The sequence below is a fragment of the Kwoniella pini genome, chromosome 8 (assembly GCF_000512605.2).
Source record: "Kwoniella pini CBS 10737 chromosome 8, complete sequence".
Taxonomy (NCBI): Eukaryota; Fungi; Basidiomycota; class Tremellomycetes; order Tremellales; family Cryptococcaceae; genus Kwoniella; species Kwoniella pini.
The window spans coordinates 721,526-746,740 of NC_091723.1; the positions used below are offsets into that span (position 1 = coordinate 721,526).

Below are 25,215 nucleotides of genomic sequence, written 5' to 3' on the forward strand. Positions count from 1 at the left end.
TATTCTAATTGATGATAACGTTAACTTGTTGACTTGCTGTACGACGCTTGTTGACATCCTAAAACAATAAATTACCTTCATCCTATACTCCTATACAACAGCTTCGAGCTGACAAGTACCTTACATACCTCCTATACTGACCGCACAGGTCCATTGAAAAGCAGTGATGTTGGCTAGGCTGTCAAGTATAGACTTGCCGCCTTCCGCCAATGGGTTTGAGAATGCTGCAATACATAAAATGCCAAGTAGCTCAACGATGGGTCGAGAAGACGAAGACGAAGACGTAGTGTGAGTAGCAATACCACTTGCATCACTTTGAGATCTCATATCTAAACTTCCTGCTGATGATAGCTGATCTATCCGCTATCCAGTTTCGACTCGCCTCAGGAGGAGATATCCCATTATAGGGAAAAATATAGACAGGCTATGGACATGTTGACTGAAACTCGAGCAGAATTAGGTGAGCTTACAAGCTCCCCAAGACCCTATGGAAATTTCAGCTCACATCATGGAAACATTTTCCAGAGGAGTTCACACAATCTTCCAAGGAATTGGAAGACGAGATGGAAGCTGAATTAGCGAATAATGAGAAAGTACAAATGGAATTGAAGGAAAAGATCAAGCGACTTGAAGTGGAAAAAGAGGAATGGAAGGTGAGCTAGCCAGATATGCACATCCGAACTCCTAAAGTAAGCTGATGATTAATAATTTTATAGTCTAAACAGATTGCGCTCCAGAAAATGCACAGCTCGACTACAGGAGCTATGCAAAGGGAAATGGATAATCTACGTTCGGAAAGGGATAAAACGCTTGTAGCGCTTAGGGACCTTGAAATGGGTAATGACGAACTGGAAAGGAACGAAAGGTCAGCTCTGATCTCACGAGAAATATTTATCCTTGCAAAGCTGACTCACCTGTGCTTTCTTCTACCAGAGTTGCTGTCTCTTCGCTCCTGGACTTAGAAAGCAAATATAACCGAGCGATCGAGGAGAAAACACTGTTAGAGCAGGAGATAATACAGAAGCAGGAACTGGAGGAGGAATTTCAGAGGTTGAAAGATGAGATGCGAGGTGAGCTAATCTAATGCAGCATCCGAATTTCTGCTGACGAGAATGCGCAGATGCCAATAATGAAATATCCATTCTGAGAGATCAAATTTCCCGAATGACCTTGCCAACTCCTCCATCTTCCATCTCAGAACCCATCTCCTCATCTCCTACCCGGCCACCTTCCGAGCTACCAGAAGAAGAAGAAATCGATCCAGCTAGTATACCACTACCACCTCCAGTCCCCTACAAGGTCTCTCAAACAAGCAGAGTTCCTCAGTCCCCGTCTACTCGATTACCTCGAAGTGCAACTTCATCTTCTATACCTATGGCTTCACCTATCGCCAAACGGTTTACATCATCCATCCCCCAATCACCGACAATGTCTTCCTTATCTCGTTCTACCACTTCAAGGAATTTAGCTGCTGTAGCTAAAACCCCTGGAACACCAGCCGGATTATCTCGCTCCAGAACTGGATTACCTCAAGCTACTGCTTCACCAGGTACAGTGAGAGTCGCTTCTCACAATCAAACGAAATCAAGGGGTTTCAAATTACTACACGACCTTCAAGCTAGATTGAAAGCTACGGACGATAAATTGGGAGTCGCCAAAGTACCAAGGAGAAACGTATCTAATCCTTTAAATTTCGGTGCTAGATCAACTTCAGCTAGTTCTGGTACTCCCACGAAAGATGTAAAAGACGAAAAACAGAACGCAAAAGTCATCAATCCTAGAATTACAGCTTTGAATCACAGTCAAACTGGAAATGGTACGCCAATGACCAGTTCTACTAGCTCTTTGATGTCTCCGAATGGATGGGTTTTGATCGACGGAGAAGAAGATGATTTCAGTATTACTCCTACAACATCGACTGTCAATGGGTTCCAACAAAAACAAGAACCACTTTCTCCGTTAGATGCTACATTCGGGATGAAAACTCAACCCACTACTAGAGCAGTGTCTAGCGCTTCGAATGCCTCTCAACGTTCATTACCTTCCCGACCGGGTATACCTAGTCCTCTCACCAATGTCAATAGTAATGGTCTCAATAGATCTACTACATCAACAGCTACTCAAGTAAGCAGAAAGCCTTCTAGTCGAAATACAACTGTACCTTTCCCTTCAACTAAGAATCCAGGAGGTACAAGATTAGGAAGTAAAACACCTTTATCACCTACTACAACTACATCAACAAATTCATCCAGACCAATGTCACCTTCTTTGATTCCAACTTCCTCCAATAGACCAATGTCACCTTCTATAATTAGTAATTTATCATCAAGACCAATGTCACCTTCTTCAATTCCACAATTGAATCGTATTCCACTTCGAGCACCTTCTCCTTCAATTCATTCAAATTCAAATTCAAGAGCACAAAGTAGAGTTGGATTAAATGCGATAGGTAAAGGTCCACCTCCGTCATTTCATAATAATAATAATCATAATAGAAATACGAATCCTGCTTTATCTTCTTCTCAAAGTGGTAATGGTAATGGAAATGGATTAAGAAGATCAACTAGAAGATCTTCTGTAGGTTTACATGAATTACCAACTGGTATACCTGTACCAAGAGATGGAAATCGAACTCCAATTAGACCAATAACTATACATGGGGATACACCCCCGCCTGTTCCTAGAATACCAAGTGGATTGAGGAAAAAGTGATTATCAAATTTGTAATTCAAATTGAATATTGATGATGCTATAGCTATATGACTATATTGCGGATGACTGTATGATGTGTTTATAAGAGTTATGACATGAACATGTTTGCATAAAGGACATGAATGTGTCATCAGCAGCGAGGGACGCATGGTACTGTACAACGATCGAAATGAGTATGAAAAGGGAAAAAAGATGATACAAGATATTTCAAATTACATTAAATCAACAGTACCGATTGATATAGTAAAGAACGAAACGACATAGGGTTTTTCCAAATCAGGCCATGGAAGCGTCTCTTTGGGAATGATTTTCTGAATCTTTCAAACTATTTTTCTTTTTTCTCCATTTTCCATCTCTTTGCCTAATACATCAATTTCCACATCAATTCAACGATCTTCAGAAAAGTGTCAACTGGAATAAATGATCAAACTCACAAAGCCTCCTTTTTGATTCGATCTTCTTTCGCTTTATTCATATGATCAGCTTGCTTATTTTGTTCCTCAACATCCTGCGTAGAAGGGAATCCAATTTTCCAGAATCCAGGTGGTGTTGGTGCTCTAACCCACTATAATCAAAAACCGCTAATCAGCTAATGTATAGTTTGTATTATAAAAGAACAACGACAACTCACAGTTTCTCTATGTCTAGATACTAAGTTCTGATGATCTTGTATACCTTGCGCATCATTCTCTTGATCTTTTTCAATTCGTTCATCACGCCATTTAGGCGCTTGATTAAATCTTGGGATTTCTCCAACAGAATCGTAATACTATATCAGAATCATCAGCTACGATATATCTGAGAAAAGCAAAAATGCTGTCCGCCACTCACGGATTTACAACATTCACAATCACCTCCATGCATATTCTTTCTTTCTGATCTTTTTCTTCGTACATCATGAAAAGCGAATTTATTTCCGTCATTCTCGGAAGGGTTGATCTCATATTCATCTCTTATACTTTGATCGCTGGAGGATATCAGTTTCGGAAAAATCAGTCATTTGTCCACTTCAACTCAGCTCATTAAGTAGTAACTCACACATCATCTGGTCTCACGTATCTACCTTTCCCTTTGAACCCCGCATACAACTCTCTTTTTGCACTGACAGGCATCTTAGCGATTCTCTTGAGCTTCATAGCTTTTTCCGAAGGCGTCAGGCCCTCCGTTTCGATATCCACTATCTTTCTCTTTCTGGTAGTAGTCAAGGCGTCCTCATTTACATCAGTCCTAAAGCGATGCGGAGTGATAGCGGGTTCTTCACTTATGTGCGTTGCGATTCCACTGGGACCAGGTATGGATTCTGCGCGGCTTCGATGAGCTTCCGATGTTAGCTCCTCAAACCGCTGCTGTATTGTCTTCTTTCGAATCGACGTGCCGCCCAGCGCCGGAGTTTGTCCAAGTCGATCTCTGACCAAGGGAACTCTACCAATTGTGGGAGTCTGGTCCATGACCTCTGGAGGAGAAGCAAAGTCGTCATCGGAGTCGTACTTCTCTTGCTTTCTATTTCTGGATGTTCTATTTTGCTTATCAGCAGTCGATGGCGTAGAGGTATCAGCTCCTAGCCATGGAGTGACGTGTGCGGGCTGAACAATTCGCTTAAAAGCCGTTAGAGGTAGTCCAGGAGTCGACATGCTTGAGCGACGACATCGTGATTGCTTATGTACAGGCGAGATACTTTGACTAATGCTGATACTTGGATGCGCTCTACTGAGGGGTCGTTGTATTGACAGAGCTTTACTAGATCGCTCTAACGACGATTCTAGCTCATCCTGCTGTTGCACATGTCGCTGGACTGGTGCAAGGAGCGAGGTGGGTTGCTGAGAGTGCCTTTTCGCTTGAATCTGCTCTCGCCATGACGTATTTATATTTTCATCCCTCTGTCTTTCCGATTTGTGAGATTCTTCCTGTTGAGCATATGCTAAATATTCCTCTTCATCTCCTATCGCCATCTGTTCGGCTGACTCTACCTTATCTCCAATCGTCACTCGGGGCAATGATTCACTCTCCTCGATTAGAACGATATCCGTTCTGCAAGAATCATCTTCTTGTTCTTGCAATGTGTGTCCCGAACTACCTGTAGTGCTTTGAGCAGCAGTACCTTCTCGGACAGATGCAGCTTTTTTCCTAGCCCGCTTTTCATCCTTCTTTTGTTTGCGCTCAATCTGCGATGCCTGGTATTTCTTCATATGCTCGATATCTTCTGCATACAGCTTTCTTATCTTATCGTACTCTTCCTTGAGGGCTTTATGAGTTTGGCTTAGATGATCATGACTGATTTGCAAAATAGCATATTGTCTTGCGATTGTTGTAGAAGTTATCGGCTGATGGACTCGAGATGAAGGAGATTGAACGAGTGGAGTGAATGATCTCAATTGCTTAGGTTTTGTCGGCGTAGTTGGCTGTGTAGATTGTTGAGATAAGGATACATTGAGGTCATGGGGTTGAAGGATCCTAGGAGGGCTATAGGGGATCTCCGTCAGCTGGACAGCAGCAAAGCGACAGCAACAAGATGATTCACCTTTGTACTTTGCCAGCTCCATTGGCATTTGGTCTCATAGTATTCGCCTCTGCTATGGCTTGATCTCTCTCCATCTTCAACTTCTGGACTTCCTCTCTGAGCTGTTCCTTTTCTCGCCTTTCAACCCGCAGCGAATCATTCAGATCCGCCAAATCTCGATCTTTGATTTGCTGAAACTGCCTTCTTTCCATATCAAAATCCTCGACTTGAAACTTGAGTACATCATGTTGCATTTGCAGGCCATCCTTATCGTCCTTGAGCTTTTTCCTTTTGATCTCCAGCTCTGAAATTCTATCTCTCAATCCACTAGAAATGGCTCTTTCTCTCTCGATATCATCATCATGTTCCTTCTTCATAGTGAATTTGTCGCTCTTCATTGTCTTGACTTGTTCTTCAAGTAACCATATCCTTCTATTCAATTTACCTTGTACGTCACCTTCGAAAATTGAAGAGGAAGATCCAGATGACGTAGCTGATAGAGGTTTGGCGGATGATAACCATATCCCCTTCGTGTCGGCTTTTAGCTCATCTCTCTCCATTGTCAGCAAGAGTATTTGCTCTTCAAGGTTGACGCTTTCGGACATTCGAAGTTCTATATCAGTTTCAAGGGATTTTTGACGACTCCCGAGAAGACGGCATTGAGCTTTGAGATTGGAAAGGATTGGTGCCATCTGATTGATCTGTGTAAGAGGTCAGCTAGTTCCTTTTCGAAGATGCTTCGTTGGGTTGGCTTACAGCGTTGGACATATCTAAAGCGATATCATGAGTCAGTTCTGTCCTACTGTGATGTATACATCTCAAGTAAATATTTCAGCTCACCACTAAACTTGGCAAGTTGCCGCTCAGACTCTTCGCTTAAACCTTCTTCATCTTCGGGTTTTCTCCTCTCTTCTTGTCCTGCGATCGTTCGCAGACGTAGTGAGGACATATCATCCAGTCCAAATCAGCTTCCATGGGGTTAACCTGGTTTTCTCGATATGTAGTGTGAAAAGATGAAGAAGAGAAAGGTGAAAAGGAAGATGCATGAGATGTGTGCTATTCTTATTCTAGTTGACTCATCTGACCCAAAAACATACGCGAACATTACGCATAACATGATTACGTAATCAACCCATACGCGTGTCAACAAAAACAAAAACAAACGCAAAAGTCAAAACACCAAGGATACAAATCCACTTTGATTTTGATTGACTTTACTCTTACATTTTATTCGAACTTAAAATAAGCTCGACAAAGCACTTAAGAGCTTCGACCCAGATAGCAACTACGAATCTTGCCAAAAGCGATAGTCAACCTATATTTTAGCTCGGAACAGGTGATACCTAAACGAAATGAACGAACCTACCTTGAGCAGATTGATTGTCGATCGAGAACCCGAATGGCTTCGAGTTAAGAATAATGTCAGCTTGGCGCTGATGGGTACTATGGAGACTAGGTTGGCGACTATGCCAGGAGGCAAAGATGGTGATGCCTCTAAGCTGATGCGAAAAGAATTGGAAGGGAGGATTAGCAAGGTTAGTGAAGCTCCGTTTGGTCCATTAGGAGGCGAACCTACAGTTCAACGGTGTCTCCCCGAGGCATCTCCAATGAGTTGAAATTGCTTTACATATCTCCACAATCCATGGGACTTTTGCTGACTCTTCGACTGTGTTACTCTTCAGATACGCGATAAGATGTTTGAAATGAGTAAGTATAATATACAAGTTAACGGACAAAAATACGAAGATTACCTAGAAGGTGAGTATATTCTCTTTTCAAATCACATGACGGTGTGGATGTATAGTGAGGAGCTCGAATTGACGACTTGGTCCTCCCATATCAGCCACCGAAGGATTCGACGAAACACTTGACAGGACGATATGGGGTTTACAAACAGAGAGGGTCCAATGGGAAACCAAAATGGCAGATAAACGTAAAACATTACCTGAGTCGATATTTAGCGTTGAAGAGGATTTGCAGATGAGGAGAACACATAGTGAATGGTATCCAGATGAAGAAGACGAGAAGGAAGGTGAGTCATGATATCACCGTCATTAGTAATCGTGACTCTCACAGCAGTTGCTGATTGCTCGCACGCAACTGTCTGTTTAGAAGAGCAATCGCTGCAAAAACAAATACCGCCTCCAGAAAGACATGAAGAGGTCAAAGATACATTCAAGACTGTTATTGATAATCTGGCTGAAGTAGCTAAGGTGAGTCTTGCAAATAAAGCTGCATGTTTGAAAGGATTTTAATCGTTTTTTGTTTTTCCTTTAGTCTGCACCAATACAACTACAACGTGCTCAAAGAGCTCAGACTGTTCGAGAAGAAATATCAAGTTTACCTCCATAAATGTAAGAAACAAACCAGATCCCGTAGCTGTACATACAATATACTCTTTTTTTTCTTTTTACATGTATTGTTGTATTTCCCGCCCTATGGTACAGATCTAAGTTGAAAGGTATATGTGGATTTGTCATTACGTCTATACTTCATACTTGATTTAAAATTCATCTCTTTTATGTCGAGTTTTGAGTTGTCCAATAACATTAACTCCTGTGACACCTTCCTTCTTTTTCAATTGATTGACGAACTCATCTTGATTTGATTTCCATGTATCATCATTTCGTTTAGTAGGTATTCCTTTAATAGATTTAACTTGATATATTCCTTCTCCAGTTAATTCTCCTACCGGGCCTAAATATCTAGCTTCTAAGCCATTTTTGTTCATTTCGGAAGGTGGTTGAGAGGTAGAGTACGATATTTGAAGGTATATCTGCTCAGGTTCCATCTTTATAGGTTTAACAGGTGTTGAAGAAGTCATTCTAGAAAAGACTGAGATCGTTGTGAAGAGAATGAAGAAGCGAGTCGTAGTTGTTTGGCGTTTGTGTTCTGACTTCACAATGTGACGTTGGCACCCGTATCTAAGGTTTTTTGCATGAGGTGATACTTTATTTGTCTCCTTTATTCCATGCTCAACATGTACTGTTGGATCCACAATTGCATATTGACTTAACACAAATACCTTCCTCCACCTTGTACGGTGGCAACGGAATCAAATAGACTGAAATCACGTGAGAATTTTTGAATCTTCGCTCGACCAAGTTAGTCCACTTGATACCAACAACAATACTGTATAAACTGCATAATACATGTTTAAATTGTCTGATTTCTGGGTGATTCGCAATTGTATAAGAGTATAAGATGGCGAAACCATCTGCTAAAGCATTAGGAAAGCGTAAAGCTCCTCCACCTTCATCAAAAGTATGTATAAAATTTAAGGTGTGTAGTATACGTAAAGCTAAGCTGATGTTTATTTTGGTATCAAGGGAGGAAATAAAAGATCTAAACCTTCAAAACCGAACAACGAGAATGAAAAAGAAACTGGACCAACTGGTAAACCAAAAAGAAAACCAGATCAACCTAAGAAAATTAAACTAAGAGACCAAAAATCAATTCCAATTCCTAAAACGAATTATGCTTCAGGATCAGATATTGATGAAGATGATTTAGGTGAAGATGAAGATTTAGATGTTGGTAGTGCTAGATTTTTAGTTGGAGTTGATGAGAATGCTTTATCGAGGTGAGTATGAATTAACAATCAGAATCGATCCTCGAGGAACTCGTCAATTTGTCTTTTTTGGTTAAAAGAGTAATTCATTAACCTTTAGTATTTGCTTATAGAACTGTCAAAGAGACTAAGAGATTGCATGACCTATCTAAATCACGCGAGCCATTACCGAAAGTCAAACGTCAAAAATTGAAAATACCATTACCTGAAGCTGCTTCTGATTCTGATGATTACGATTTCGATTCTGATGCTGAATTCGATTCTGATCTTGCATCAGATGTAGAAGGTTCAGACTTAGAAATGGGATCTGATGAAGATGAAGAAGATAGCGTATATGATTCTGGAGCTTCATTGGATCTAACAGAAGAAGAAGATGAAGATCAAGATGATGTTATAGCTGAATTTGATAACATATCAGAATATGATGAAGAATTAGAAGAAGATGGAATAGATCGAAAACGAAGAAAAGGTAAAAAAGAAGAAGAAGAAGATTATGAATTAAATGCAAGGTCAAAATGGACTTCACAATCAAGTAAGAAAGATAATGATAATGGAGATCAAGTTGAAGTAGGTAGATTACCTATTAAGTTACCTACAGGAGAAATACAAATGGTCGAAGGATCAACTAAAATTGCCGTACCTCAAAATAAGAAACAAATTAAAAAGCCAATAGAAAGTGATACGGAAGAAGAATTGGAAAGTGAAGAAGCAGATGATGATTCTGATGATGGTGCACAAGCTGAAACTATGGCTGGACAAAAAGGGAAATTTGGAAGAATGGGTATAGCTGAAATTGTTGGACGAAAAGGATGGAAAAACGCAGAAAGGTTAGATGCTGCGAAGGAACAGATGGCTAATCTTGGTGCCGAGATCTTGGCGGGTGGAGAATTGATTGATATTGTGAGTATTCAGATGGTGGATGGGAGTGTGACGGATCTTTGAAAGGCAGATCCAAGAGCTTGTTCCAAGACTCTGCAGAAGTGTAAAACGCAGGTGATGCACATGGAGGATACAGGATTGGAGAGCATACCTTCACCAGGAGAATGAGGGATGCTGACGCGGCGTACCAATTATAGGGTCCTGTTTTGACAAGATTGTCGACTTTCGCCTTGCCCTCGGTCCCCTCACTCGAAGATGGGGAAGGCAAATTACCCGTTCCAGCCTCGATAAGGGGTTTAGCATTCTTATCGCAATTGGCAGTCTACAAAGATCTTGTTCCAGGTAAGCGAGCGTTGAAAGAATAGTCTCTATCAAGCAGCTGATAGGACGGAATCACAGGGTATCGAATAAGAGAATTGACCGAAATTGAGGAAGCTGAGAAAGTGCGAGATGAAGTCAAGCGATTGAGAGAAGGAGAGAAGCTGTTGGTAAAAAGTTATAAGGGTTATTTGAAGATGCTTGAGCAGGAGATCAAACGTTAGTCATTTCCTGCTCCATGCGAATAATCGCAATAGCTAATATAAGATCGTGATTCAGGTCGTTCACCACTCGCCAGCTTAAGTTTGAGATGTATGAGCGAATTGTTGATTTCAATCACGCATTTCAACTTCAGTGAAAATATCATGGGTGTGTTAGTAGGAAAATTAGGCAGGAAAGGATGGGATGGAGTGAGTACCACCATTGAATAACTCCCTCGTATCGGTTGGATTCAGCTGATATCGAAAATATCGAAACTGAAATAGGATTCGGATATAGTGTTAGAATCATTCATCAAGGTGTTCAAAGAAGATTTGACAGGTGTACATTCTCAAACTCTCGTTAGATTAATCGCGCGAATGATCAAGGAAAGGCATTTCCAAGTCAATCCGAATGTTCTGACTTGTCTGCTTCACTTGAGATTACGGAACGAACTAGATCAAATGAAGAGAGGTAAAAACGCTAAAGGTGGATCAGGTGATAAGAAACAAGATGATATAAAAGGAAAGAAATTCAAATCTGAAATCCGTAAGAAATGGGCAACAAAAAATCAGAGGAAAAAGGAGAAAGAGATGAAAGAAGTTGAAAAGGAGATGAAGGAAGCTGCAGCTGAAGTTGATCAGGAGGAGAGAGCGCAAGTCGTGAGTTCAAACTTTTCCTGCTATATATATTTTCTATGGGAAGAATGCATTCTGATGTCTCGTGATGTAATTTTAGCAAACGGAAACCCTGAAGAATCTATTCGTTTTATACTTTTCAATCCTCAAATCTCCAACTAGAACACCGTTACTTTCTTCAGCTTTAGAAGGTATATCAGCTTATGCTCATTTCATAAATATCGATTTCTTCCGTGATTTATTAGCAGTTTTAAGAAGAATAATAAGTGAACAAGCACATGAAGATGAAATAGAAAATGATGATGAAGAAGAAGGAAATAATACAAATATTACACAAATTCAATCAGAAGAAAAAATTAGAATTAGATTATTATCAATTTTAACTGCATTTGAAATTTTATCAGGACAAGGAGAAGCATTAAATATTGATTTAAGTGAATTTATAAATGATTTATTTAATTTATTAAGACCAATTTCATTAAATCCAAATATTGAAGATCCACCTTTAAGATTAAAAAATTTTAAAAATTCAAATATAAACAATTTATCAATTTCTGATTTATTATTTAAATGTTTAGAATTAAGTTTTTTTTCAAAAACTTCTGGTAAATCACCAAATTATAGATATGGTTCATTTTTTAAAAGATTAATTGAATGTTCTTTATTTTTTCCAACAATTACAGCAAAAAAATCATTAATTTTTTCAAGAAAATTATTATCAAAAGAACCAAATTTAGAATGTTTATTAAATACAGAAGATAAATTAAATGATGGAATTTATAAACCTGATTTAAATGATCCTCAACTTATAAATCCTTTTACAACAAATATTTTTGAATGTGTTTTATTAGGTGATAAATATTATGAAAGAGGTACAAGGGAAGAAATGAAAAAATTAAGAGATAATAAAGCGGTATAAATCTCCCTCGTCTTCACATCAATGTATTTTATATGACTTGTTTTGATTATCATGCATCGCATCGCATTTCCTTATAAATACAACAAGTGTTTACACAGACAAAAATTGGATGCTAATTCAAACAATCTACAATTCACCCACTCCAGAAACACCCAAATCTTTCCATATTTTAGGTTTGGCATTATCGTTATCTGGATTGAAATAACTTGAAGCAGAAGGTTGCGAATCATCGTCAATCCTAAGTCATTAAAATCAACATCAATTAGATCTGACGGCTGGAAATGAAAATGGAGAGTTAGTCGAGCATACCATTTACAATTCACACCATTCTTATCTAACAAAACTTTGATAGTCGCCCAAGAGAATCTCACTATACCTTTATATCCAAATATAGGATCTATACTTTCTTTTAAGAAAGCTTGAGTTTTAGGATCCGATGGATATCCTGATCCTCTATTTATTGGTTGTTTAATTAACTCATCTTCGTCATCGATTTCAAGATCTTCTGCTTTTCTCTTCTTGGAGTTAGGTATAGACCTAAATAACGTTATACAGCTACGGGGTCAGCTTGATATATAACGTTCGGGGTGCATCGTACGATGATGAGCACATCAACTTGTAAGGTCATGCGGGAAAACGGAAATTAATTCTCACCCATTAGGTAGGACATCTTCCGGATCAACCCATTCATGAACGTATCTATCCCTCGTCACTTTAGCAACTATCGAAGCGGCACCAACGATCTTGAATAAACTGTCTGCTTTTGGGCATACAGTGAATTTGATCTGTGGAAATATTGCTGTTAAGCGAGCTTGCCATTGTGGAGCGGGACCTAAAGCGTCAACAAAACACTAAAAAGTTCCCCAATTAGCGATGAGCCCGGCAGGAGTGGTATAGTTGTGTAGAGCGAGCACAGTAAGATAATATATGAAATCCATAACTCACTTCTTTTATGTTGATCCCGCGATCTACAGCTGACTGGATCAATCCAACTGTCGCATCCTTTTTGGCTTATGAGCTATCCTTCTGCAGCTAAACTTATGCGAGATGAGCTCACCTCCGCCTGTCTATTCAAATTTATGGGTATCCTCCTTAACATCCCTGCTGAGATAGCTTGCGGGGACAACGAAGTGGATGAATAACATAGCTCGATATTATCATCGAATGACTGCCACAGAGATTGTCTAGTATCCGCCGAAAGAGCTTTTGAGTCTAGAAGTTCGGAATAGTTAGTTGGTCCATCATACCCTTTCTTTCTTGATTAAAACAGGATCAATCCAATGATTAGACTTACCATCAAATCCCATCCCCTCAAGTGTGTCCTTGAATGACATCGGGCAATACGCAGCTGCATACACCATTGGACCTGATCAAGACGATAAGCTATCTCTTTCGCAGGTCTATATCTACGGGAAAGCTAGCTTACCAAGAACGGCTAAGTACAATGACGATCTTATATTAGCTACTCTAATTGCAGACTATTACTTTCACGTGCTCTAGGAAGGGTTCACTCACGCCCTCGTCCTGCTTCATCTATTCCCATTATCCACCCTTCATCGCTATCTTTAATTTGCCCATCTACAGAATCAGGTAATTTCGAATGGTAGGAATAAGAATCTTGCAAAGGCGGAATAGGTTTCAGATTGACCGGGTCAATAGGATGGGCCATCTTACAATCTTGATCTTGACGAGGAGGTCTTTTATGTCCTACGAATGAACCCTTCCCACTTGTATGTGAAACGAACGTTACAGATTTGCGGTCATGAAAAAGCAAAAAGTAATGTTCATAACCACATATCAAATCAAACGCGTGCAGTTGTTACTTTACGCGTCACACGCTCGCTAGTGGCAGAGTGGCACGGACCGCTTTTTGTGAGGAGGTTAGACCGTCATTGTGGAAGAATCGTGAGTAAGCATGGTGTATACAGTACCTGCAGCAGAGTCTCCCAGGCTTGACAGGGGGTACTCCTTTGATCGTGATGAAATCGCTCAGTGGAATAGCCATCAAACTTGATGATCCTTTCATTCATTGACATGGAGTCGAGACAATCAAAGGTAGATTAACTTCATACTTTCCTGCATAAAGGATGATGAGTGTCATACTTTCAACATGAACCGCAGATCATGCTTTGTGGTTATATATCTCCAGCCTTAGTTTATCATTTGTTTGTTTCCTCTCTGTATCAGCTAAGAAATATACATTAGTAAGACTACTCATCATAAAGGGATTGTACAGGATACGATCGTGCTCAAATCATAACATATTGTGTCACACTCCTTAACATATTAATTTCTAATTTATCCTAAACAGACAGTATGCCCCACAAGTATTTCTCAAAAATAATCATCGGCTTTATCTCTTACCTTCTCATTCCGGTCTCAGCCCAAAGATCATCTGTCATACCGACCGTAGGAGCAATAGAATATGAATACGGACATGGACCGCCAAATTGTACTGATTATTGCAATCTCAATCCAGAAGAACAATACAAATGCGATCATCCCGAACTTCCCACTACATCAACCGATACAACCACACTCATACCTGGAAATTACGGTACAGTTAATCCTGCAACTGTGCAACCACTCGAACATACCTCTTATTCTACTACGCAAACATCAGCTATCTCGACGGTGTCCACTAGTTCTGGTCCGCAAAAAGCCGACCCAACAGTCTACCCCGGACAAAATTCAGTCTATGATTCCAAAACTGCCACACAACATACTTCTTCCTGTGATCCCACATGCTCTTATACCGATACCCGTAGTTTCTGCACAAGTACCAGTAGCGCCACAACTAGAACAGTGGGACTTTATCCAACTCAACCTGCTACTACTGTAAAATCAGATTCTGTCCAATCGACCGCCAACACTTGGGGGAAGGTATTAGAAGATGGGTTCACATACACCTCAACGTCTTCGAAGGGAGCTGGTTTCAATGCAGATGATTCTACATCCACCGTCACTTCTTCTGACCCTTCTTCGAGTTCAACTGCTGAACCGACTCAGTGAGACAGAAATCTAGAAGGTTAGGTAGTGTGATTAGGTCAGTAAACATGCAAAAATGAGTCTGTGTCATGACAAGTTATAGCACACTTGCATGACAAGTCGAAAGGATGCCTGTGCGTTTTTGATGCAATGATAGATCCACCACGTGACGATGATGTGACCAACGCTCAGACCTCCTCAGGATCAATGAGAAGTCCCGAGCGGCATATATTGATATTCTCCAATCCTATTAAATAGCTGACGATATTCACGATCATCTTCACTGTTCTTCCTTCTTCATTCTTCTATTTTTTCTCTTCTTTCATCTTACTTCCCTTATCCCAGACACCTCTATTGAAGCTGATTTCATAAAAGTATCTTTTCTCGTTATCACCCACTCACACAGGCTATCACATCATGTCAACTTTTCTCCTCGACTTGTCAGACGAAACGCTTCAGCATATAGGGTACTTCCTACATATCGATAACTTCATTCCACTCCCTTCTTTTGGCCCACACTGGGAGAACTATGCTTCAGAAATCGATCCTGAAATATCAAAAGACTATATGAGTTTTAGATCAAGTTGTAAAAGAATACACGCTCTCTGCCCTATTCGAGGACTCCATGTCATCCTGAAGACTTGCGAGCAATTGTATGTGTGGACGACAATGGTTCCCGATAACATCCTCCAAGGGGTTAGGTAAGCGAATATCATACAAGTACGATCTGCCTGTCAGAGTCTGACTTTCTCGTATTTTGGCAGACGTCTTGAAATTAATATCCCTCCCGTGAAAGAGCGATCTATTGCGGCAACATGGGCTGCGCTCATCTTCTTATTGGGCTCACTTTCTAACCTCGAGGATCTGGTGCTCGCCCAGAGTCCCATTTGTAATCATGACAGCTCGAACAATGATACCGCACACCTGAAAAGCCCTCGACCTATCACACTCCCAAGATTACTATCATTCGCCAACGACGACAAGTGTGAACACTGCCGAGCGGTCACGTATGACCGTTTGCTAACTCATATGCCATCACTTCAATCCATCAAAACATCCTTGCATGACAATATATTCGGTGAGCTGGCAAAGAGGCAGAAAGGAGACTACACGGCATCCCAGCAATCCGTCCAGAAGCTTTATCTTAACATCAATGACATGGATTTCTGGGACATCTTCGGGGATGGCTACATGAGTCCGCTCCCGAAGATTTTTCCAGGGTTGCGAAGCTTGAACATCAACTGCCACTACGGCGGTTTTGGCGTTCTAAATACTTGCGCTCACCTCAGAGCTAGCAAACCGACCTCGACTCAAACGGCATGGACATTAGAATTCGATATGTGGAATTCTTTCGATGGAGGTTTCGCCCTTTTCGCTGACACACCTGAGCTGGAGACAGAGTATCAGCTAGTGCGTCAGTAAAACCAATCGTGCCCCATTCTGAGAGAATCAAGCTGACTGTAAATTGCTGGACAGGAACAATGGCTAAAACTCTTGAGCGGCTTTTCGCACCTGAGAACGCTTGATCCAGCATTCTCATTCACCATCGACCAGTCCCGGCCTCATTTCGAGCCCGGGCGGGGCTTCAAACTCTCATCTAGCCCTTACACGACTTGGAGGAGGTTGTGCGAAGACATCAACGAATATGAAGCGAGGTTCGCATAGGCTATGGTCGCTGTTGCCGAAAAATTCGTTGATCTGCTTCCAGACCTGGAGACCGGCTACTTTTGGGAACCGTTCGGAATGACCCCACAATCTTACGCAAAAGAGGTTAAAGAGTGGTACAGATGAAGATGGGACCAGGTGACACAAGAAGACGGAGTCAAGATGATCCGAGTAGACATGTATCCGAGCCGCTTCGATCCTGATTTCCTTCGCTGTCCATTTTAGACTGCGTACGCAAGTGTGACAGCGTTGATAGACTAGCTGGTAAATTGCTGATTTCAGAGCTTAGGGGCTGCTCGAATTAAGTTGGGCATCGACTTCGTTGTTGGTGGATTGTTTGACCATACTCACGTTCCTGAATATGTGAAGACCGTATTATATTCCAGCATCTCGTATGCAAATCATGTCAGGCATTTGATCTCTTTCACTCTCCCTGGAATGTGGAAGAAGGGAGCGTTTGATCATTCATCTTGGTCATAATAAAAGAATAAAGACGTCATGATACATAGATGATCTGACTGACTGTTGTTTCCTTTCTCAGCATGAATAGCGACGAAATCCCTGTTAAAATATCTCTTATTTAATGAAATGCGAAGATCAGATGTCGCAGGCGGACAAGTCCGGCGAGCAGGCGGGAAGTCACCGGATTGTCGACCGGTCGACTTTATCTTTGTTATTGCTTAATTTTGATTACGAGTTTCAACAATTCTACTGTTAGAAGAAAACCTTGCGATCTACCACTCATTCCATGTCTCCAGTACCTACTCATCTCCTCGATCTGAGTGACGATATCATAGATCGAATCGCCTACTTTGTTCACCGGGATTACGATGTGCCTTTACCTTCATTCAACCCTCACTGGGCGAATTTCGTTACTGAATTAGACAGAGGGTTAGCAACGGATTATTTAGCTTTTCGAGCAAGTTGTAAGAGGGTTAGGGATATATGTAGCTTGAAAGGTCTTCACTTGTTCTTGAGATCATGGCAAAGGGTGCTAGAATGGATGGCTGATGCTCCGGATAGTGTTGTGAAAGGAATTCGGTGAGTTGAGCAATATCTCATTGCTCTTCTACATCTTAATAGAACTAAGCTGAATGGTATGGACTGGTACTAGACGTCTATCAATAGATATAGAATGGAAATTTTGGCCTCCTGAGTTGAAGAAATTAGATGAAAATGCGGAAATTGATATGAGTGGACATGGAATTTACCCTTTAATTCCAACTTGGTCAACCATTACCTCCTTATTATCAAGATTAACCTCACTTGAAGAACTTTACCTGAGTCATAGTCCATTATGTCAACATCGATCGAAGTTCACAATGACAAGTCAATTGAAATGCCCTCCATTAGACTTCTTACCTCAATTGAAATCACTTGCTTTCGAAATACGCTGTTCACGTTGTGCTCAAGAATTACCAGGACTTTTTATTCCCGCTTGTACAAAAATACAGCATATAAAGATGTTTTCAACAATTATGTATGGTGATGATTGGCAAACGATGTTTAAAGTTTGGGAAGAACGTCATCCAGATAGAAAATTGGGTCTGAAAACTTTAGCATTGCTTTTAGATAATGAAACTGTTGTTAAAGAGGAATTACAAGATCTAGCAATATGGGGATCGGAATTGAGAGAATTGCATATGATCAAATGTGATTCGGATGGTCTTGAACCTGGATTCTTTTTAGGTGGGCAACGAATAATACTTAACGATGGGAAACATGGTAAACAGTGGATTTTCAAGCTCTTTGGAAATTGGATTACCGGTTTGTCTGATGATGAAGACGAGGGTGATGATTGGGAAGACAACAAGGATTGGGTAAGTCTAAATTCATCCTTTGCATAGCTTTGTAATCCACAAATGATGTATCCGCTAACGATCATATGAGACCTGCTTAGACTGAATTCCTTGAGAAATTATCAAAATACCCACACCTTGAAACCTTTGATTGCGTAATCAACCCTCATATAGATCAAGGTTGGCCACCTAATGTCATACCGCACGATGAACAAAAAGCGAGTGAATATAAAGCTTATCAAAAAAGAATGAGAAATTCATTAGCGAAATACAAGAATACTCAACCTAGATTAGCATCTGCAATGGCTGCAGCAGCTGGTATGATGGTTGAAAAGGCACCAAGTCTAAAGAATGGATATTTTTGGCAATATCCTTATGATTATAATAGTGAATCTGCCCATATATGGAGAAGGTGGTCTTGGTATAAGGACGATAAAGGGGATATACAAATTGAACCTGTAGTGGAATTATTTGCTAGTGAATGGATGGTTAATAGGGAAGGTGAAGGTGATCCAGATTATCAAAATCAGGACCCGGATGATGATTAGACCAGAGGAAGGCTAAGGGTTGAACAATGGTCAAAGCGCAATATTCAATTCAAAAAGTAGATTTATCAATCAACGTACATCAAGGTTGACATTAAATACAGTCAACTTCCACACAATAATCAAAAGAAATCACCTCGTTTCTTCTTTCTTTTCTTCTTTCTCTTCTTCAATGTTTTCAATCTCTTCGATCATCTTTATTATCTTAATCGACCATCAATCTCATAGTATTACAATAGTATGATGTATATCACATAAACCACATACATCACATACTCCGCAAACACAGAATACTGCATACACATCACACACTTCACGAACTCCATATACGACATGCCCCGAAACCTTCTCGATCTCAGCGATGAGATTATTCAACGAATCGCTTATTTCGTCCACTACGACCATGAAGTACCTATTCCATCATTCAATCCTCATTGGGCAAACTTTGCTAGCGAAATCAGCCCAAAAGTCCAACATGATTACCTCAAATTAAGATTGGTATCCCGACGCCTGAGAGATATTTGTACCCTGAAGAACCTTTACATGAAGATGGACTCTTGGCAAAAATTACTCAAATGGTCCATCAAGGGACCAGAACAAGTTAAAAAAGCAATCACGTCAGTGCTCTGAGAATCTGCGTTCTCCCAAATTCACCCTGTTCTCGAATGCTGATCCAGGCCATGCCAACGTCTTAGTCGCCTAGTCCTCGACATTTCAAGGAGAACCCAGCACCCCTTATCTAATGGTTCTCGATATCAAAATGACATGGTCCCAATATGGATCACGACTATCGATTTTCTTCGCGATCTCACTAGTCTCAGAGAGCTAGTCGTAGTTGGCAATCCCCTCTGCGATCACAGAAACGATGAAAGAACAACTTTAGATGATATCACAAACTCGGTGCAAGCGCCCCTGCCTTACCTGGTATCGCTCTCAATCGAAACGAAGTGTGAGCACTGTGTCGATGTCGTACCGAGACTCTTCATCCGTCTTGCACCCGCTCTGAAGCACCTTAAATTCGCGCCGCCACCAGAATTTGATCGTATGGCCAAATCGGTTGTGAAACGTGTCCTGTCAGACACAGTCAATCAAGAGCTCAAGACGCTGTCAATCAGGAACTTCAATCATACTCACAAGAATACGATTTTGGCCGAGATTGTTAGGCTCTGTCCACACCTTCAGGAGCTACACATGGCTACCTATAGCAGTAGCGTGGTAAAAGCCTCCTATCTCTTACACTGTCTACAAGAGACGGCCACGTCCGATTGGACTTTCAAGATGACAGACAACAATTATGATGGTTACCGTATGATTGAATTTGACAATCTTCCGGAGGGCTCTGATCAGCTGCTTGTGTGTAGATCTCATCCCGAATGTATATGAACGTTTAGCTGACGTGGATATTCATTATGATCACGATAGAACGAATTCCTCGTAACACTCTCTCAGCTCAAAAACCTCCGAGTCTTGGATTGTTTGATTGAATGCGAAATACACTCAATTGATTGGGATTTAGTGATCGTTCCCTCGAAAACAGAGAGAAAGACCGATTACCAAAAATATCGCTCTTCTCATAAGGCTATATACGATCCGGTTCTTCATAAAGCGACAAACAAAGGATCGTACGGACATTTCGAATCTCCCTTGAGGTCCGCTGCTAAATTAATTGCCCAAGCTGTTCCATCATTGGAAAAAGGATACTTTTGGGTTCACGAAGATACTGAAGAAGTTTTTGGACTTAGCTCATGGATGAGATGGGAATGGACTTGTAAAAGAACAATCGATCAGGTGACTATTGCTTTGGAATCAGACTTTGAGAGATTCTCTGAGAGTTGGATGAGCAATAAAGATGGTCAGAGTAAGGATCTCTGACCAAGGAATTCAATTTTACAATACCTACAATACCTTCCCGCTATCTACGCCAACAGTCGCCCGAGATGTAGAGTACATGTATAATTATGCATTTCGTTTCATGTTGATCGGCGAGACTGAGACAATACCAGACCGATTGAAGAACTTTGATTGACAATGATGAGACCTGTTCCAATCCGGACAAGTCTCTTCACGAGTACTAGTCCGATTCAGTACTACTTTCCGGTATTGGATCAATACCAACCTTGCGATATTTCCCTACAACTCACGTTCAATTGGACAACACCATCTGTTCAATTGTTTTGAAAAATCTTGTCTACCTTTTACAACTGCCTTGAGTTTTTCTGTCAATTTCCAAAGTGATCATGAAGTGCTCAAAGAATCTTTACCTTCGTTTCGGGCTATAGATCGCCATCAAATGCTTATCAATTTGATGAAATCGTCCAGTAAGATCTGACATCTCTGTCATCTACTTTCTCTTTATCCACTCTTATTTCGCTGCAGCTGCGATGGTATCACTGGTTTCGCAATCGTCCAATTGAGTCACCCCATCCTGGAGTCATTTATCTGAGTGTATCTCTTGAGAGTGACGTCACTTTGAACCTATCTTTACTCAAGATAAAAGGCTTCTTGCTAGTCTCGACGGTAATAACACCATTGATTATAACCTTCTTCCATGTCCATCTATACCAATCATCGTATGAATTTTCAATTCCTCTTTCCCAAAATGCACCTTCTTCAAGTGAAGGTACTAATTCTATCATTTCTTCAGCAGCAGCCGTTATCTGTTCAATAAGTAAATTTTCATATTTCATAAGCAGTCCATTATATCTGGATGAATCATATGAATTGGTACTTTGATCACTGTTTTGCGGAAGTTGATAAGGTCGTGATTCTCCAGGTTGAATAACTATTACTGGATCAAATAGGCGAATTGTAGGAGGTGGTTGAAGGTAATTTATCATTTTTTCCTATATTATCAATTTTAATCTTTGAGTTTAATTTTTAACAAATTTGAAAACCGTGTTAATGAGCTTACGAATGTCCATGAATCTCTCCAATCTCCATCTTCCATATTCATCACTTCAAATTTCCATCTTTTCAAATGTCCACCTTTTAAAGGCTGTGTGGAAGAGAGTGATTTATTATTTACTATCATCTTTGAACAAATTAAATAAGTACCAAAATTCAATTCTTGTCGAATTTTATTAAAAGTTGTTATATGAAATTCTTTTAATTTAGGAAAAAGTTTAAAACAAATTTTAATTACTTTTCCCCAATTTTTCCATACTTCCCTTTTTCCAGAATAAGGGTATTGTATATAAATTTTTTCTAAAGGTATATAATCTTTTTCATAAATTTCTTTCCATTTATTAAAAGGTTCTTTGAAAATTTTTACTGGATCCCAAATTTCACGATTATGTGGAATATCAAGTAGTATTTTAAGGTATTTTAAATTTGGTAAAAGAGGTATCAAATTTTGAATTAAAAAAATTGAACATGATTGACAAATTTGTTCAGTAGCAATATTAAGTGATGATAAATTTGTTAAACCATTTACTGATTTCGAGATTTGTAATTTGTTTAAATTACGTTTTAAGCTTTCTATTGTGTCTCCTGATTGTGGATTGTAAATTCCCATTCCAAGTGCATGAGATGCGCAAGGTCGTCCCCCAAGTATTTCCATTTCCTCCAATCTGGGTAACTGAGACATTGAGTCAATGAAACTTAACCAAGGTGTGATTTTCGAAAATCTATTGGGATACGACCCTTCAGCGAACGAGACGCGACTATCAGAGAATGCAGAATATTAGCGTGACATGAAGATTCAATTACAACACTTTCATCTTGTTTGGTATCCTTGGACTGAGACTTACCTGACTGCTTTTTTCATATCTTCCGAGATTTCACTGTCCCAAGTGAGACCGTTAGACGGCATGACGACTACATGTACACCTTCAAGTCTACAGGAGTCTCGAATTCTTCTGCATGTTGCCCTGTACGCGCTGATATCCCTTGAAGTAGAGGGTTTGATGAGATTTTGTCTTGGAATCCAATGTGGTCCATATGAAGGTAAAGGTATAGCTAGATCCTGATTGACATACCTTCCAATGAGCTGAAGGATCTCGTTGCTGAGATCCAGCAGTGAGGTGGACATGATGATTAGTGGAGCATAGCTATGTTATGAGTATCCCGGCGCAAAAAGAGGTCATCTTTTACGGTTACGGTTAATCCGCAATCAGAACGAGGTGAACATCCATTTGTTTACGTATCACGTCATTGTAGAGTTCGATTACGTAAAAACAAGCCTGTTATCAGCTCGGACCCCTCCTCCGCTCAACCTGCATTGTCAACCCAGTCTGAAAAACCATCGTCATACATCAAACCTATCGATAGGAAACTTTGATTGTGTAGTCTACATGTTGGTCATCCTTGGCCGACCACTTGGTTATCACTCTTTCGACTCCTCTAGATTCACAGTACCTTCCACCAATCGACAATGTCGCTTCTTTGACCCCACTCCCTCGTACCAATACATTTGTGAATTCTGAGGGGAACAGGTAACATAGAACAAGAAGTTTGTGGCTATGGCTGTTTTACAACAACATGACTAGCTCAAAATGCATTACTTCGATACAATCGTAATTTAACCCTAACATTATGATCAGTCTATATAAGTTTCTTGGGCAGTGCTTATTAGTGGAAATACTTTTCACTCACTTGTCTCTGATGATCTCCAATTCCGTTTCTTCATCATCATCTTCATTACCCTTTCCACCAGCGTACAACTTGCCTTCTCCAGCTGGAGACCATGAAGCGATGTCGTATCGCAACCAACCCCATGTTTCCTTGATCTAATCAATTGATCGTTATCAGCCGAGCTAACTTATAGAATGTATAAAGAAAATATTTAGATAAAAATGTAGTCAGTGAACCTCACCTCAGGCTTCTTATGTGGAGCAACGATAACAAGCCATTTGGCTTTCCCACTCAGCTCGTATAATAATGCAAATAATTCTGAAGGTGAAGTGACAAGATGTAAAGCGAAAGAGCATATTATCATATCCCAAATTGGTTGGCCCTCATCAGATATAGAGGATAGGTTTGGCGGTAAGAGACCATTGGCTAGATCTGTGAAGGATAATTCATGGCATGGACGAGTCGTGCGTTCTGTGTAAGCTGGAGAGGTGTACTAGCATAGCATACATCAGTAAGACTGATCGAATCGCTTCCTTTGATGGTTGAGGAGCAATAGCTTGGTGTTTGCGACTGAAGATTGATGGAATATGCGGTTGATAACACTCACAGGATCGGTAGCTATTATATCTATTCCAAAGTTCTTAGGTAATTGAGGAGGATCCATACTTCCGAATACTGATTTTCCTTTTCGATTTGAAACTCCACCTGCTCCACTTGGAGTATTACGTCGAGCGTTGGGTGGTATAAATGCTGGTCTGCTTGATGTGCCCGTCGATATAGACGGAACAGCTCGAAGAGCAGCAAGGGGGTCATCTAGGGAAGAGTTGGTTGACACAGACGAGGCTGACTTCGAGCATAATGATCTTTGGCCCGCTGTAGCCCATTCCAGCAGGCAAAGTGTAGCTTCTCCACTAATCGTGAAATCGCTGATGAGCATGCACAATGTCAACTCGGTGGAATGATGGAACACACCTTCCAGCAGCCATATCCAATGCTCTTAATCCACTTGAAACCGTCACTTCGTTCCCATATAAGTCTTTGCCCTCTTCTTCCCACCAACGATTCATGAAGGTCCAGATGACCTAGGATGTAACAATCATCAGTAATGCACTTTGGTACGATAACGACACATCAAGAGAGACGTACTTTCTTGATGCCGGGGAAGAACGGATTCCGATACGTAGCAGCGACTTTCTTGTAGTACTGACGCAATGCAAATCAGTAGATCTTCCATCGAAGTGGGTCATTTTGGAATAGCTCACCTCATCGACTCCATGCTCGTTGTAATTATCTCTCATAGCATGGGACAAGTTCCCATGAATCGCTGTCATATTGTTCGAGTTCGCTTGATGCGTCTCCGATATGGATTGTCCTTCAAGAGTTGATATTGTCAGACGAAATATTGTTTGTGGACTTGATTTGTGGAGGTCTGTAAGCAGCTAGATCCAACTTTTTCAAATTCACCATCAGCAGAAGTTACCTTATTTGATGATTCCACTTAAACACAATATTAGCTGTAGGAAGGACTTTGCAAACGATCCTGAAAGATCAGCAGAGTCCGAAGACGCATGTCGTGATCAACTTTATCATTGGACGTGCCCTGGAATTCCAGAAACGCTGACTCAGAAGATTCGACCGCATCCGCAGATATGATGAGACTATCAAATGTGTTCATATTTGAGGGATATTAATAGAAGTTTGACAAGATGCCAAGAATACACGTCTTCTTGAGAATCGGGATTCAGGAACACGCATTGATCCGCGAATCAGGTACCAAGCCGAAAAGAACAAAAGGGTCCGTCCATCTTATTACGCGTCAAATCAGTATCGATACGCGTAGATGAATAGAATGAGATACCTTGTTCTGATACAACGCCTCTTACTCATTACTCAGTACATAGTGGTACATCTCAG

The 25,215-nt window shown here is 40.5% G+C and overlaps 12 protein-coding genes across 12 annotated transcripts; 7 read left to right on the forward strand and 5 right to left on the reverse strand.

Annotated features, from left to right (window-relative positions):
• Nucleotides 1-166: 166 nt before the first annotated feature.
• On the forward strand, nucleotides 167-2,712 carry I206_106018 (uncharacterized protein; the record flags this gene model as incomplete). The annotated part of the gene is made up of 6 exons (XM_019156570.1): nucleotides 167-288; nucleotides 372-460; nucleotides 526-653; nucleotides 717-865; nucleotides 934-1,070; nucleotides 1,121-2,712. The coding sequence occupies 6 exons, from the start codon at nucleotides 167-169 to the stop codon at nucleotides 2,710-2,712; spliced, it is 2,217 nt and encodes a 738-aa protein (XP_019010372.1).
• A 430-nt stretch (nucleotides 2,713-3,142) lies between these two features.
• Nucleotides 3,143-6,158, reverse strand: I206_106019 (uncharacterized protein; the record flags this gene model as incomplete). Its single annotated transcript, XM_019156571.1, has 7 exons — nucleotides 3,143-3,277; nucleotides 3,344-3,481; nucleotides 3,544-3,679; nucleotides 3,751-5,172; nucleotides 5,231-5,910; nucleotides 5,966-5,979; nucleotides 6,050-6,158. 7 exons carry the CDS (start codon nucleotides 6,156-6,158, stop codon nucleotides 3,143-3,145), a joined length of 2,634 nt encoding a protein of 877 aa, XP_019010373.1.
• Nucleotides 6,159-6,561: 403 nt separating this feature from the next.
• On the forward strand, nucleotides 6,562-7,561 carry I206_106020 (uncharacterized protein; the record flags this gene model as incomplete). The annotated part of the gene is made up of 5 exons (XM_019156572.1): nucleotides 6,562-6,744; nucleotides 6,892-6,967; nucleotides 7,053-7,241; nucleotides 7,322-7,422; nucleotides 7,487-7,561. 5 exons carry the CDS (start codon nucleotides 6,562-6,564, stop codon nucleotides 7,559-7,561), a joined length of 624 nt encoding a protein of 207 aa, XP_019010374.1.
• A 151-nt stretch (nucleotides 7,562-7,712) lies between these two features.
• Nucleotides 7,713-8,033, reverse strand: I206_106021 (uncharacterized protein; the record flags this gene model as incomplete). The annotated part of the gene is made up of 1 exon (XM_019156573.1): nucleotides 7,713-8,033. The coding sequence occupies one exon, from the start codon at nucleotides 8,031-8,033 to the stop codon at nucleotides 7,713-7,715; it is 321 nt and encodes a 106-aa protein (XP_019010375.1).
• A 380-nt stretch (nucleotides 8,034-8,413) lies between these two features.
• On the forward strand, nucleotides 8,414-11,732 carry I206_106022 (uncharacterized protein; the record flags this gene model as incomplete). Its single annotated transcript, XM_019156574.1, has 8 exons — nucleotides 8,414-8,473; nucleotides 8,539-8,792; nucleotides 8,894-9,680; nucleotides 9,857-10,001; nucleotides 10,059-10,196; nucleotides 10,257-10,387; nucleotides 10,463-10,837; nucleotides 10,914-11,732. The coding sequence occupies 8 exons, from the start codon at nucleotides 8,414-8,416 to the stop codon at nucleotides 11,730-11,732; spliced, it is 2,709 nt and encodes a 902-aa protein (XP_019010376.1).
• Nucleotides 11,733-11,858: 126 nt separating this feature from the next.
• I206_106023 (uncharacterized protein) lies at nucleotides 11,859-13,401 on the reverse strand (the record flags this gene model as incomplete). Its single annotated transcript, XM_019156575.1, has 7 exons — nucleotides 11,859-11,970; nucleotides 12,042-12,269; nucleotides 12,387-12,583; nucleotides 12,678-12,734; nucleotides 12,790-12,944; nucleotides 13,027-13,098; nucleotides 13,248-13,401. The coding sequence occupies 7 exons, from the start codon at nucleotides 13,399-13,401 to the stop codon at nucleotides 11,859-11,861; spliced, it is 975 nt and encodes a 324-aa protein (XP_019010377.1).
• A 647-nt stretch (nucleotides 13,402-14,048) lies between these two features.
• Nucleotides 14,049-14,744, forward strand: I206_106024 (uncharacterized protein; the record flags this gene model as incomplete). Its single annotated transcript, XM_019156576.1, has 1 exon — nucleotides 14,049-14,744. The coding sequence occupies one exon, from the start codon at nucleotides 14,049-14,051 to the stop codon at nucleotides 14,742-14,744; it is 696 nt and encodes a 231-aa protein (XP_019010378.1).
• A 645-nt stretch (nucleotides 14,745-15,389) lies between these two features.
• Nucleotides 15,390-16,246, forward strand: I206_106025 (uncharacterized protein; the record flags this gene model as incomplete). Its single annotated transcript, XM_019156577.1, has 4 exons — nucleotides 15,390-15,421; nucleotides 15,485-15,727; nucleotides 16,010-16,134; nucleotides 16,197-16,246. The coding sequence occupies 4 exons, from the start codon at nucleotides 15,390-15,392 to the stop codon at nucleotides 16,244-16,246; spliced, it is 450 nt and encodes a 149-aa protein (XP_019010379.1).
• An 887-nt stretch (nucleotides 16,247-17,133) lies between these two features.
• I206_106026 (uncharacterized protein) lies at nucleotides 17,134-18,732 on the forward strand (the record flags this gene model as incomplete). The annotated part of the gene is made up of 3 exons (XM_019156578.1): nucleotides 17,134-17,426; nucleotides 17,500-18,205; nucleotides 18,286-18,732. 3 exons carry the CDS (start codon nucleotides 17,134-17,136, stop codon nucleotides 18,730-18,732), a joined length of 1,446 nt encoding a protein of 481 aa, XP_019010380.1.
• A 330-nt stretch (nucleotides 18,733-19,062) lies between these two features.
• On the forward strand, nucleotides 19,063-20,601 carry I206_106027 (uncharacterized protein; the record flags this gene model as incomplete). The annotated part of the gene is made up of 3 exons (XM_019156579.1): nucleotides 19,063-19,346; nucleotides 19,425-20,082; nucleotides 20,152-20,601. The coding sequence occupies 3 exons, from the start codon at nucleotides 19,063-19,065 to the stop codon at nucleotides 20,599-20,601; spliced, it is 1,392 nt and encodes a 463-aa protein (XP_019010381.1).
• Nucleotides 20,602-21,164: 563 nt separating this feature from the next.
• On the reverse strand, nucleotides 21,165-22,759 carry I206_106028 (uncharacterized protein; the record flags this gene model as incomplete). Its single annotated transcript, XM_019156580.1, has 3 exons — nucleotides 21,165-21,572; nucleotides 21,641-22,391; nucleotides 22,479-22,759. 3 exons carry the CDS (start codon nucleotides 22,757-22,759, stop codon nucleotides 21,165-21,167), a joined length of 1,440 nt encoding a protein of 479 aa, XP_019010382.1.
• Nucleotides 22,760-23,217: 458 nt separating this feature from the next.
• I206_106029 (uncharacterized protein) lies at nucleotides 23,218-24,632 on the reverse strand (the record flags this gene model as incomplete). The annotated part of the gene is made up of 7 exons (XM_019156581.1): nucleotides 23,218-23,254; nucleotides 23,323-23,456; nucleotides 23,543-23,794; nucleotides 23,909-24,212; nucleotides 24,274-24,383; nucleotides 24,448-24,504; nucleotides 24,564-24,632. The coding sequence occupies 7 exons, from the start codon at nucleotides 24,630-24,632 to the stop codon at nucleotides 23,218-23,220; spliced, it is 963 nt and encodes a 320-aa protein (XP_019010383.1).
• Nucleotides 24,633-25,215: the final 583 nt, after the last annotated feature.